Here is an 11,820-nt window from a genome sequence, read left to right as displayed (position 1 = left end):
TCCCCTCCTCCCTCCTCCCTCCTCCCTCCTCCCTCCTCCCTCCTCCCTCTCCCTCTCCCTCTCCCTCGCCTCGCGGACTCTATGGCCTCCTAGGAGGGTTTAAAGGACCCACCCCCCGTATCACCCAATAAGTTTCTTGGGAACAGGGGTGATCGGTCGACAGCCACTGACCGCACAATGCAGCGCGTGAGGAAGAATGCAGCAGTTCTGATATGAAGGGAAGACGGAGGGAGAAGAGAAAGAAGAGAAGAAAGAAGAGACGGGGAAGAGGAGGAGAGGAGGAGAGAGGAATGTAGAAGATTAAGAAAAGACAAAGCAAGAAGAAAAAATGGAACGAGGGCGAGCACATGGATACAAGAGAGGCACAGAGATCTTGTCAGTAAGAGGAGCTGAGAAGAGGAGGGGAGGGGAAGGCGAGGATGAGGAATATTAAACAAAATAAGAGGAGGAGCGACAGGCAACAGCATTCAGGAAACAAGGAAGAAGAACCAGAGGTGGCTGAAAAAGAAAATTGGTTGGTGGAACTGCAATGAGCGAATGTAAGGTATTCTGGCGAGGAAGAATGGAACTGCAATGAGCGAATGTAAGGTATTCTGGCGAGGAAGAATCGGCCAATAGACACTGGCTCTGAAGAGATAAAGTGAAGATGGGATGTTTGTGAGGACGAGGACGATGATGTTGAGATTAGCATTGTGGATGATTGCTGTAGGGCGACGAATATGACAGCTGCGATCTTCAGGGCGAGCATGTCTGTCAAGGAGATCTATCTTTTGAGCATCAAGGGAGGCTCGAGGTTCACAAGGCGTAGGCTTGGCGTGTGAGGTCTGACGTGGGTCAGGATCGGCCTTGTGGCTGAGCTAACGGACGTCATGGGCCCTTACGATGTCAACATCCTCGACGTCGGGCAAGCCGGTAGAGCTTCTGCATGTGTGGCTGGGGGTGAGGGTGCGAGCAGAAATTCATGACATGCTGTCCATCGGAATGCTCGTGGAGGTGACGAGCACGTGAGAAGACCGCGAGACTGACCCTGCCTGCCTCAGGTCACCAAGGAGAACTCTCAGAAAGTGTTCAAGGATTTGGTTTTCCTGTCGCATCACCTTGGAATTCAAGGCATGTCGTCATCACCCTCCTTCCACGCTCACTGCGTGCCTTGCTTGCAGTGAGCTTCACGCCGGTGTCGAGCATGGAGTATGAGCGATGGTGAGGGTGAAGTGGAGAAGATATCCATCTGACTATAAGTAGGGTGACCATGCAGTCAAGAGGGCGATACACTGTGACGGTAAGGAGCGAGACGAGGAGGAGAAACCGAGCAGAAGAAGACGAGGAGGTGAAGGTCGCTCAGGTTCTCTCAAGGAGGCTCAACTCGCGTCACTTACATCTCGGTCACCTACGTGTTCTTCTGAGCTTTTTTGACGTCCCTGCAGTCTCCAAGATCTTGTCAGACCATGGGATGAATGTCGATCAGATTGTCCGCTTGTCCGACCTGGTCTGTGTGACGACGACCGTCACCGAGCTGTGACGCTATTCGCAGATGTCGTTGAGGGACTCAAACCTTAAAGTTTCGCGTTCTGCCTTTCAGGTCTGTTGGTGTTGGTGAAGTTTTCGAGTGACGGTCTGACCGCTTGTCCTCCCTCGTCTTGTCGTCGTGTCTCGTTAGCTGCAAGTGAGTGGGAAGCCGAGAAGCGTCGGCGCTCTGCGGGAGGAACTCTTCAAAGTCACCTGCTTCCTCGGCCAGCGTCCTGTGGGCTCACGTCAAAGCAGGTTTCCCTCCAAGAGCCCATAGATGTGGCGGTGCAAGAAGACGATCTTTTCCGTCGCAACAGGAAACTGCCTCTGACTGGATGTTGGGGTTTTGATACGCGCTGAGCAGGCGCCTCATACTCTTCGACATGGACTCCACGCTCATCCAGGCATCCCTCCACTCCTCCTCCTTTTCTTCTGCTTCCTCACCTTGTGGCAGTGCGAAGTCATCGACGAGCTTGCGAAGCATGCGCAGGTGCTTGAGGATAACGTGAGAGGAAGAATACCAATATGAGCAGGTTGGAGAAGAAGTGGCGAAAATCACTGAAGCAGCAATGAGAGGAGAGATTGACTTCAAGGTTGGATACTGAACGCTGCAAGCAGCACGAGTCATCTTACACAGGAGTCGTTCCGGAGGAGGATGAAGCTGCTCAAGGGGATGGACGAGTCTGTCCTGGAAGGAATCGCTGACAGGTCTCGTCCTCTCGCCCTCCATGTGGCTGGGCTCTCACTCGCTTGCAGTCTTCCCATCACCGAAGGGGCTCCTCGTCTCATCGCGAACCTCAAGATGTATCTCCGTCTCCTCCGCGTTCTCATCTCATTGTCTCCTTCAGGCTCGGCTACAAAGTCGGCATCCTTTCAGGCGGCTTCACATACTTCGCCCAGAAACTGCAGAAGGAGGTAAAAGCTCAGCTGATGGCCAGCAGTAGGCTTGATGAGAGGCGAGGCATTGACCTCTTAACCTCGTAGCTCGGGATCGACTACGTGTATGCAAATCAGCTTGACTTCAAGGACGGGAAGCTGACGGGCGAAGTCTGAAGCCAACTCTAGAGCTCCTTTCTTACCTGCAGCAGGTGAAGGGCGAGATAGTGGACGCTCAGAGAAAGGCAGAGCTGCTCAAGTACATTGCACAGCAGGAGGGACTGTCACTGAAGCAGGTAACGATCTCTCTGTCCCGTGTCCCACTACCGTTACTTCACATCTGCTTTCTCGGTTTCCCTGACGAGATTTGTGTCTCTTTCCTGCCTTGTCAGGTCATCGCGGTTGGTGACGGCGCCAACGATATTCCCATGCTCAAGCTCGCGGGTAGGAGGAGGACATAGCGAAGGACTTGGACGTGAGACTGCTGCAGGGCTCGGAGTCGCGTTTCATGCGAAGCCCAAGGTGAAGGAGCAGGCGCAGGTTGGCATCAGCACGCTGGGGCTCGACGGAATCCTCTACCTGCTCGGGATTCGCGACAGTGAAGCTAGCACTAAGGTGAAGCAGGAGATTCTCTATCATATCAAGAGGAGGCGAGGCATTGACGGGACAAGCACAGGGCAAAACGAGACTGCCGGAAGCTCCGGTTCCCTTTTCTCGTCTATGACGGGATAAACTGTATTCTTTTTGTGGTTTCAAGGAAGAAAGAGAGGCAGAGCCTTCTCTTGTCTCATCTCAGCTCAAGTTGCTTCACACCCAGGGGCCTCTCACTTCTCGTCTTGAGATTTGCCTGAAGGAAAGCAGAAAGCCGTCATTCCTTTCAACCCTCTCGTGTATCCCCGCACCTTTGTTCCTCTTCGCCATGATCTTCTTGACATCTTCAGCTGTCAAACCCCCCGACTGCCAAGCGGATGGTCAGTGACATCAAGGAGGCAATTGGACTGACAGATTCAGGCCTCTTGTAGTCCATGGGCATGTCGTTCTTGCCAAACAACACTTCATCCAACACCTGAAAAAGAACACACGCACGTCATCGGGAGAGAAGGGCAGTGACAGCCAAGCGGGAAGAGATTCTGCAACATGGACCTGTCCTCGTCGGTTGTAGGATCGCCCAGCCTTCTCGCAGGTTGGGCAAGGACGGAAGGCTTTGATCGGCCACCACGCAAGTCCTGGAAGGGTCGCAAGTCCTCCCTGAATCCTTCCTGTACCTCCGCACTCCGGGCAGTCGTACTCGCCTCCCTCCTTGGCCCCTTTCCTCCACTCTTCCGACGCAAGGGTGCTGACCGACTGGGTGATCCATTCTTTATCAAAGAAAGCTTGCCCATCCACATTCACGGGGTCTGCTCTCCTTCTGGCTTCTGCCGGCGACCTCCCAACCTTGGAGATTTCTTTCATATCCCCAACATTGTTGTCTTTTTCTTCAATCATTTCTGACCCTGCACTGATCGCTTCAATGCTCTCTTGACTACTTTGCTTCTTCTGAGCTCCGAATCCCTCTCCTGCCATGCAAAGAGCAACTTGCCTTGATGCTTGGCATGACCTAGCAAGGCTGACAGAAGAGAAGGCGCTTGCAGAATGGAGGAGGAAGCAGAAGAGGAGAGCAAGGATGCCCAAGGTGTCAACCGCTTTCAACATGCTCGCGTCTCCCTTTCTTCTCCTCCCTCTTACCCTTCCATGGAGGCCACTGCACCTTAGAACCCTTGGCGGTTACAGAGTAACTGCTGGGGTGTAATCGTTTCTCTGAGGAGGCCCGAGTGGACTCAGAAAGATAGGCATCTGAGGGGGGCACGGACTAGATAGGCATCTGAGGGGGGCACGGACTAGATAGGCATCTGAGGGGGGCACGGACCGTACTAGGCTGAGGGGGCCCGGGCACGGACTAGATAGGCATCTGAGGGGGGCACGGACTACTAGGCCCTGAGGGGGGCACGGACTAGATAGGTATCTGAGGGGGGCACGGACTACGAAACAGAAGCATCTGAGGGGGGCACAGACTACGATACACTCGGAGCATCTGAGGGGGGCACCGTGACGGACGGCGGACTAATCTGACTCTGTGAGGGGGGCACGGACTACGATACGCCGGGAGCTGAGCACTCCCCCCTGGGGCCCGGGGCAGGGACTCTACATCAGGGGGCACCGGGTGACTACCCGGTACATAAGCATCCTGATCTGAGGGGGGCACGGACTGGGCCCGGACTACCGAGCATCTGAGGGGCCCGGCACGGACTAACTAGTAAATCGGAGCGGCATCTGACTCGGGGGGCACGGACTACATAGGCATCTCGTTTACTCGGCTTGCCGTCAGGTCTGGGTCGTGGAACTTGCGAAGCTTCTCGAGAGGTTTCCGATCAAGCCTACGTCATCATCACAGCCCGAGTCAGCGCCCCGCCTCAGCTGCCCCGCCTCAGCTGCCCCGCCTCAGCTGCCCCGCCTCAGCTCACCTCCTCTCGCTCGTTTCTTGAGCTCCAGGCTGATGGAGAAGTTGCTCATGAACTTCTCGACCGACTGGAGTCACCGGCGTCAGTTGCCGTCAGCAGGCAGCACCAACTTGACTCTCACCAACGTGTGTTGCCGCACAGGCTTGCGCTGACTGCCTGTCATGACAAGAGACTCTCGTCCTTCACCGCTCCCGCGATTTCTGGACTCATTCTTCTCAACCTGTTGAAGCACGAGTAGGTGCCCTTCACTCCCCTCCTCCCCTCGCTCTTCGCTGACTTCCCTCAATATTCTCTCACACGGTCATCGCTTTCCTATCTCCCTCTCATTTTTTTTAGCTCCAACGCCGTCCCCCTGCCTCCCTCCCCTCGTATCGACCTCCCTCAAAAAATCCTTCCCTCTTTGTCTTCCATTCATCGCTCACCTTGACGGTGTCGGCCTGCATCAGCGTCAGCTCAGCGAGTCTCCTACGGTCAATCCGCAAGTCCACCTGCAAGCCGCGTGAGTCTGAGAAAGCAGTAGGCAAATTTACCATCACGCAGGGAGAAGGGAAGGAGGACGAGGAGCTGTCAGTATCTCGCTGTTGTCCTGCGAGCAACAAGCCAAGGTTCCCAAAAGCAAAACCAGAACTTGCAGAGTCTGCAGCACGAGCAGAAGACCTCATGGACATGCTGAACAGGTGCGTTAGAGGAGAGAGAAGTTAAAGAGAAAGGAAAACCTCATCGGCCGACCACTTGATTTTGGCAGAACAAGCTTGGAACTTTTTGAAGACTTTGAGGCTTTCAAGTCTTTGAGTTGTTGGCTCCATAATCGCTTTTGTTTCTGGTCGACCTAAAGGATGAATCAGTCGGCTGTCTACCTCTCTTTCTCTGATTCCTCTTCGATCAGACGTGCATTGTCTTCAACTGCTACTGATGTGCTCACAATCAAGACCATCTGCGACATCTCTCAAACGATTCCCCCACGCATGTCCAGCTGCTGCCTGCAGAACAAGAAGAGAGATTTCTTCCTCGACTTGCTCGGAACTCGCCCCAGCACTTGCCGTCTGCTCGCGCATCGCGTCGTCGACGAACTTTTGGAACCGCATCTTGAAGGCCCTCGAGGAATCGCCTGCGTGACTAGCTGAGGCTCAGCCGTCGCATCCGCAGCAGCCACCTGGGATGTCGCCCCCCGCAGTTGAAGACGCCGGAGAACTTCCTGTAGCGCTCAAGCTCAAGAAGCTGCAGGCCAGGATGGACCGGTCAACCTGTCCGGGGAAGGGAACCTTTCGCCCTTGTAGGGCTCCCGCTCGTGCTCGGTCTGGCAGCAGCTTCCAATAGCCTTCCGTTAGCAGTTGTAGAGGTGAAAGAGGAGGAAAAGGAGAGAGGATGTGAAAGACGTCGTGAGGACAAGACAAGCGAGTCCCTCTCATCCTGTGGTCGAATTTCGCAGCTGCTCGAAGAAACCTCGTCTTGAGTCTTCAATGCTGGACCAGATGTGTCGTCTCCGAACTTTCTGATCAACGCTTTTGCCTGCTCTTTCATATCTTCGGGCACGTCCTCAAGGCATGATTGCAGCTATCTCATCATGTCAGATTGCCTTCACGGCTCAACCAGCTCACCTCCACGCAGAGAAGCTTGAGATTCGTGGCGGCACTGCCAGATAGCCATGGTTTTGAGTTCCCGCCTACAGGCACGAGCGGAAAAATCGCTGAAGCTGCTGCTGCTCGCACGTCTTTGTCGCAGTCCTGTAGGGCTTTCTTAAGCACCTGGAATGCGTTGCCATCGCCAGGCTTGCAGAGCTGAGTAACGGCAAAGAGTAACAGCAAAGAAACAGCAGGTCGAGAGCTTCACCGAGGTCATGGCCCAGAGAGCTGTTTCACGCACAGAGCTCACGGGGTCAGAAGTCAAAGACAAGACCACTTGCGAGCATTGTCGGTCACCTCTCTACCTCCCTGTCAGATCCCTCAACATCACTTTCACACCTACCTCAGCAATGGAAGCAAGCCCCAAGATTGAAGCGATGCGAGCGCGAGGCTCAGGGCTGCAAGCTTGAGCAGACAAGAGAGAGATGGCACGTCTGTCACCCCTCAAGCAGAGATCAACGAGCGCCTCTTGGATCACTAGTACAAGCTCGAGGTGCCCGACATCGCCTAGCGCGATGAGCGATTCAACCACCGACGAGCTTCCTCGCAGCGAGATTCGCGGAATCACTTTGATTGCTGACACCCGACACTGTAGGAGTTGACTGCTCTTGGCGATCGCCAGCACCTTGGAGATGACGTCTTGATCCCCTCGAGCAGCCACGAGGCTCAAAGCCTCAGCTGCAGCGTCTCTGGTGCCATCGTGCTCGCTGGCGAGTAGCGGAAGGATGATCCCGATGGCTTCCTTGTCTCCTCTCTCGCAGATCTTCCCTAACGCCTCAACCGCTGCCCCTCGCACGTACTGCTCAGGGTGTTCGAGGCAAGAGCAGACCACTTGGATTGCAGCTCGGCTACCGCGATCTACCAGCCCTCTCTTCGCCTTGATCAGTACCTGCATTCTCTTGCCCTGAAGAGGATAACCCACTTCTGAGGACGGCTGGAAGAGCTCATCATGGTTCCCCTGCCTTCTTCTTTCCTTAGGCGTTTCGCTGGCTGAATCTTTCGCACCCTGCAACAACCGCAACTGAGTGCCATAGGTCTTCATGCTCAGCTGCTCGTAGAGTTGTGACACGGAAAGCTGGCGCGGGCCAGTAGACTCGCTGGGCGGCCTACAGAGGCAAGAGCGAACTTTGAGCCCGCACTCGAAGCATGGCCTGTCCATCCAGACCAGCTCTGCGCATCGCTGAGCTGCTTCCTCAAGGTCGCACTCTGGTGGAGATTGTTGGGCATGGGGCGAGAAGATCATAAGGAGAAGGAGAGAAGAATAAATGAGGAGGAGGAGGAGGAGGAGGAGGAGGAGGAGGAGGAGGGCAGGAGATCAGCAGACACGATCGACATTTCCATCACCGGTTTCAAAATGTTGAAAAATTTTGACTTGAGTACTGAAAACCCGGATTGGACAGAGTCGAGGCCCGCCGCCCCCGACGGCGCTGCCGGCGTCAGCTTCCGGGGTCGCATCTTTACTCAAAGTTAAGTTAAAGATCATAGTCGGGGATACACCCAGTACGCCGCTATCGCTCGATTCCTCGCTTCCTCCTGACGGAATACTGATGGAACGTATGCCAGCCGTGCCAGTCAGATAGCGCAACAGGGTGATAGGATTTACAACAAGCAGCAGGAGCATGCAGGAGGAAGAAAATCCCTTAGACGCGATACCCGGAGGCAGCCGACTGACCACTGTCAGTCCGACGAGACGTCCGCTGCCGCCACAAAGCGGGCGGCCGCGGACGAAGAAAGGGCAGCCGCCGACAAGGAGCCGGCGTTGCCCGGGGGTCCGCCTGGGGCAGCGGACGGAGGGAGGCTGGACACATGAACACGGTACCGCTCGAGGTAGTCCTCCTCGCTAGCCTCCGAGTCAGCGGTAGCCGAGTCAGTGGTAGCCGTGACGGCGGCGACGCCGCGGCAATGCCCAAGGACCGGCGTGACCCGACCGATGCCGGGGAGGAAGCAGGCGAGCTCGGACCAGCAGCAAGCACCCCAGTGGTGTCGAGCTCTCCGGAGGCACCCGACGTCACAGTGAGGGACGGAGACGCCTCCGAGTCGCCAGCTCCGCGCCCATCGTCGGGGCCACTCGAAGGGTTTCCCCCATCGGGGTCGGAGACCTCCGGCGAAGACTCCTCGGGCGACTCGACAAAGTCCGAGGAAGGGCGATATCCACATCCCTGGAATCCGCGATCGAGGGTCCGAGCAGTACGAGGGCTTGATGGCGGACGTGACGTTGGTCCACCCTTACATTGGTAGCTCTGCCGACCTGACCAAGTGGGGGGAGGTCAACCTCGACGCCCTCCAAACATCGCGCTGCATATGCTACTCCTCCTCGAGCGTTCATCCCTCTTGCCATCTCGACGGACGGTACCCTGCATCCTGACACCCTCCGCTTCATCTGGTATTTGGCGGACATCATTGCTCAGCGCTCAATGCCTCTTGAGGATGCGGCGTTTGGTCGGCACTTCGTGCCTGATGACGGACCTGCTGCTGAGGTCTTGGCTCGCAAACGCGCCGCCACCTATCAGCGCCTCACCATGCAGCTTACGCTGGAAGCGCTCTTGTCTGGTGCGAGGCGCATGACGCCCTTGCGGGCGCAAGCACTTCTCGAGCCAGAGGACAGCTCCTCCTCGGACTTTGTCGAGTCGCCCGAGGAGTCTTCGCCGGAGGTCTCCGACTCCGATGGGGGACACCCTTCGAGTGGCGCCGACGATCGGCGCGGAGCTGGCGAGGCGTCTCCGTCCCTCACTGTGACGTCGGGTGCACAGCATAGGATTTACTGGCAGAAGGTAAAAAGTGCCTGAAGCAAAATAAAGCAGGAACAAGCTAAACCTCCAGGCACACAGTCCACAGCGAGAAGCTGCACAAACACACACAAAACACAAGCCCGAAAAGAACCAGCACTGCTGGCACCCAGACGCGGCAGCGCCAGCCCAAGCGCGAAGCCGCGCAGACAAGCAGCCTAAGGACGGTCAGGCAATTAAGCAACAAGCAGCAGGAGCATGCAGGAGGAAGAAAATCCCTTAGACGCGATACCCGGAGGCAGCCGACTGACCACTGTCAGTCGAGACGTCCGCTGCCGCCACAAAGCGGGCGGCCGCGGACGAAGAAAGGGCAGCCGCCGACAAGGCCCCGGCTGCTACCACAGATGCCGGGGGGCGTCCTGCTTTGCGCGCTCTCGTCGACTCGTCTCATGAGCACTTCATTCCTCCGCCTGCGCAGCGAAATGTGACCCCTCTTGTCATGCGCGTCTTCCCTCGCCATGTGCATGCTCGCGCTGCGCTGACCGATCAGCAGCGTGATATCCTCACCTTGCACAGCCGCAGGACACACTCGCTCAAGTCGCAGGATAGGGTCTTGCAGTCTACCATCTTCGCTCATTTTCCTGAGCGAGACCTGAGCCACTCTCCGATGCGAGTCTCGAGCTACTACCCTGTTAGGAAAACTTCCTACAAGTATCTCTCGATCCAGTGTTGACACACGAAGTGATCCCGTCAAGAAACCAAAGAACAAGCGCGCGACAGCAATGCACAATTCAACGGCAATTTACTCCAAATCAACGTTAGAGATAAAGAAAAGTAAGTAATCTAATTTCCTAAGAAACGAGACTGCCTAGGACACCTACTTAAGAAAGACAGGAAGTCAGCAAACATATCCTATCATTTCGCTCCCTAGCGCTGATGGATGAGAACACACTTCTCAGCTCCAACTTCGCTGCAAACACCAAGAATCATTTAGCATTCACAAGATTGAAATCACGAATCATTTTCCTCAACTCTGGAGTGCGAAATTCACGCGTAGACAACCAAGAATCATCCGACGACTTGTCATAGTCCTTTCCAACGAACCAGGTACTGCACACGATTACCTTTCCCACGACGAGCCAAAATACGATCGACTTCAAAATACTGTCCATCGCGTTGAACCAAAGGCAACGGTGGTGGTTCAATTTCATCCAGAGAAACATCTCGAAAATAGTAAGGACGAAGTTTCGCCACGTTGAAAACTGTTTTCTTCATATGCTGAAAACGCGGTGTAAACTCCAAGCGCACAGAGTTATCTGAAACTTTCTCTTGTATCTCGAAAGGCCCAATGAAACGAATTTTCATCTTGCCCATGGACTCATGCAACTTCAAATCGCGCGTCGACAACATAACGAAGTCGCCAACATTGAATTGTAGATCCTTTCGAGATTTCTTCATAGTCTTCTCCTTCTGAATCGCTGACAACGTTAACGCATCGCGAGCCAAGTCGACGGCCGCCATGATCTTGTCACGTACCTCTTCCACGTCCTCAGCACGATCGTCAGGAGTCAGGTCCAAAACTGTACGAACATCTCTGCCATAGATGATCTCAAACGGCGTAAGATTCGTCGCATCTCTAACGGTCGTATTCCAAATTGTCTCCAGATGTACGAGATAATCATCCCAAGACTTGCTATCGTGTCGCATGCAGAAGATCCGCAAGGCTTCAACTATGACACTGTTGAACTTCTCAACTCGTCCCTGCGACTGCGGATGATAAACGCTGCTATGGCGTATGTCGATTCCCATGAGAGTGAACAACTCAGTCCAAAATTCTGAAGAAAATAAACTCCCGTTGTCCGAGACCAACGTTTTGCAAATCCCTTGAGCACGATAAACCGTCTCGAAATACGCACGAGCTGCTCCTTTCGATGTGATCGTCTTCTTACACGGATACAAGAACACCCTGTTGGAAAACTGATCGAGAAACACCAAGACACTGTCGTTTCCCCGCTTCGAGGTGGGCAGCGCTGTAAGCAAATCCACTGAAATCTTCTCGAATCGCTCACGCGGAACCAAATGACTGTGCGGTTCGCCAGCCGCTCGTTGCTTGTAACTCTTGCCTTGCAAGCACTCCGCACACGAGTTGACATAGTTCGCGACGTCCTTACTCATGGTCGGCCAGAAGGCAATTTGCGACGCCTTCAAGAAAGTCTTCGTCTTCCCTACATGGCAAGAATCGTCATGAATCAGACGCAAGAACTTCGCTCGAGAATGATAAGGAATACACACACGTTCCCGACCCAGCGAGTCCTTCCAAAACAAGACTCCGTCTCGCAGAAAATAAGTTCGACGCTGCATTGGGACCAGGTTTCCCTGTTGAATGTCCTGGAGAACCTGCGCGAAATATCTGTCCTGCTGATAATTTTTGACGACATCAGCTGTAAATGCGTTGTCTGTTGCTAGAGCGTAGCAGTGCGTAACAACCTCTGCATCACTGTCAGTCACCTCCATCACCTCCCCCTCCCCAGAGGACGAGATGGTACAAAGCAAGGTAGGATCCAAGTTGACCAAATCAGCACGCTGTCGAAT

General features: G+C 54.8%; 3 protein-coding genes across 3 annotated transcripts; 2 read left to right on the top strand and 1 right to left on the bottom strand.

The window, feature by feature from the left end:
- Positions 1-737: 737 nt before the first annotated feature.
- GUITHDRAFT_149777 (hypothetical protein) lies at positions 738-4,113 on the top strand. The gene is made up of 25 exons (XM_005842265.1): positions 738-793; positions 839-912; positions 956-993; positions 1,041-1,110; positions 1,161-1,200; positions 1,243-1,279; positions 1,343-1,382; positions 1,425-1,486; positions 1,532-1,579; positions 1,658-1,714; positions 1,762-1,823; positions 1,871-1,910; positions 1,961-1,992; positions 2,036-2,099; positions 2,144-2,214; positions 2,263-2,310; positions 2,355-2,421; positions 2,491-2,553; positions 2,595-2,678; positions 2,775-2,826; positions 2,873-2,997; positions 3,059-3,229; positions 3,285-3,339; positions 3,386-3,448; positions 3,526-4,113. The coding sequence occupies exons 1-22, from the start codon at positions 747-749 to the stop codon at positions 3,104-3,106; spliced, it is 1,269 nt and encodes a 422-aa protein (XP_005842322.1). The 5' UTR covers positions 738-746; the 3' UTR covers positions 3,107-3,229; positions 3,285-3,339; positions 3,386-3,448; positions 3,526-4,113.
- Positions 4,114-4,739: 626 nt separating this feature from the next.
- On the bottom strand, positions 4,740-7,745 carry GUITHDRAFT_160438 (hypothetical protein; the record flags this gene model as incomplete). Its single annotated transcript, XM_005842264.1, has 13 exons — positions 4,740-4,796; positions 4,884-4,947; positions 5,002-5,100; positions 5,303-5,368; positions 5,411-5,549; positions 5,597-5,709; positions 5,755-5,814; positions 5,861-5,988; positions 6,034-6,098; positions 6,143-6,198; positions 6,324-6,389; positions 6,479-6,658; positions 6,846-7,745. 13 exons carry the CDS (start codon positions 7,743-7,745, stop codon positions 4,744-4,746), a joined length of 1,989 nt encoding a protein of 662 aa, XP_005842321.1. The 3' UTR covers positions 4,740-4,743.
- Positions 7,746-8,916: 1,171 nt separating this feature from the next.
- On the top strand, positions 8,917-9,961 carry GUITHDRAFT_99122 (hypothetical protein; the record flags this gene model as incomplete). Its single annotated transcript, XM_005842263.1, has 3 exons — positions 8,917-9,273; positions 9,323-9,455; positions 9,549-9,961. 3 exons carry the CDS (start codon positions 8,917-8,919, stop codon positions 9,959-9,961), a joined length of 903 nt encoding a protein of 300 aa, XP_005842320.1.
- Between the last annotated feature and the right edge of the window lie 1,859 nt (positions 9,962-11,820).

This window comes from Guillardia theta (assembly GCF_000315625.1).
Source record: "Guillardia theta CCMP2712 unplaced genomic scaffold GUITHscaffold_1, whole genome shotgun sequence".
NCBI lineage: Eukaryota > Cryptophyceae > Pyrenomonadales > Geminigeraceae > Guillardia > Guillardia theta.
Note: the sequence above shows the minus strand (reverse complement) of the source record. Positions and strands in the feature narration are given on the sequence as shown.

Bases quoted from the DNA above. Each gene is read 5' to 3' on its own strand.
- GUITHDRAFT_149777 (XM_005842265.1), top strand. From the start codon at position 747: ATGTCTGTCAAGGAGATCTATCTTTTGAGCATCAAGGGAGGCTCGAG. The intron at 2,311-2,354 runs GTATCTCCGTCT...TGTCTCCTTCAG, and splicing joins CTCATCGCGAACCTCAAGAT to GCTCGGCTACAAAGTCGGCA. The intron at 2,827-2,872 runs GTAGGAGGAGGA...AGACTGCTGCAG, and splicing joins TCCCATGCTCAAGCTCGCGG to GGCTCGGAGTCGCGTTTCAT.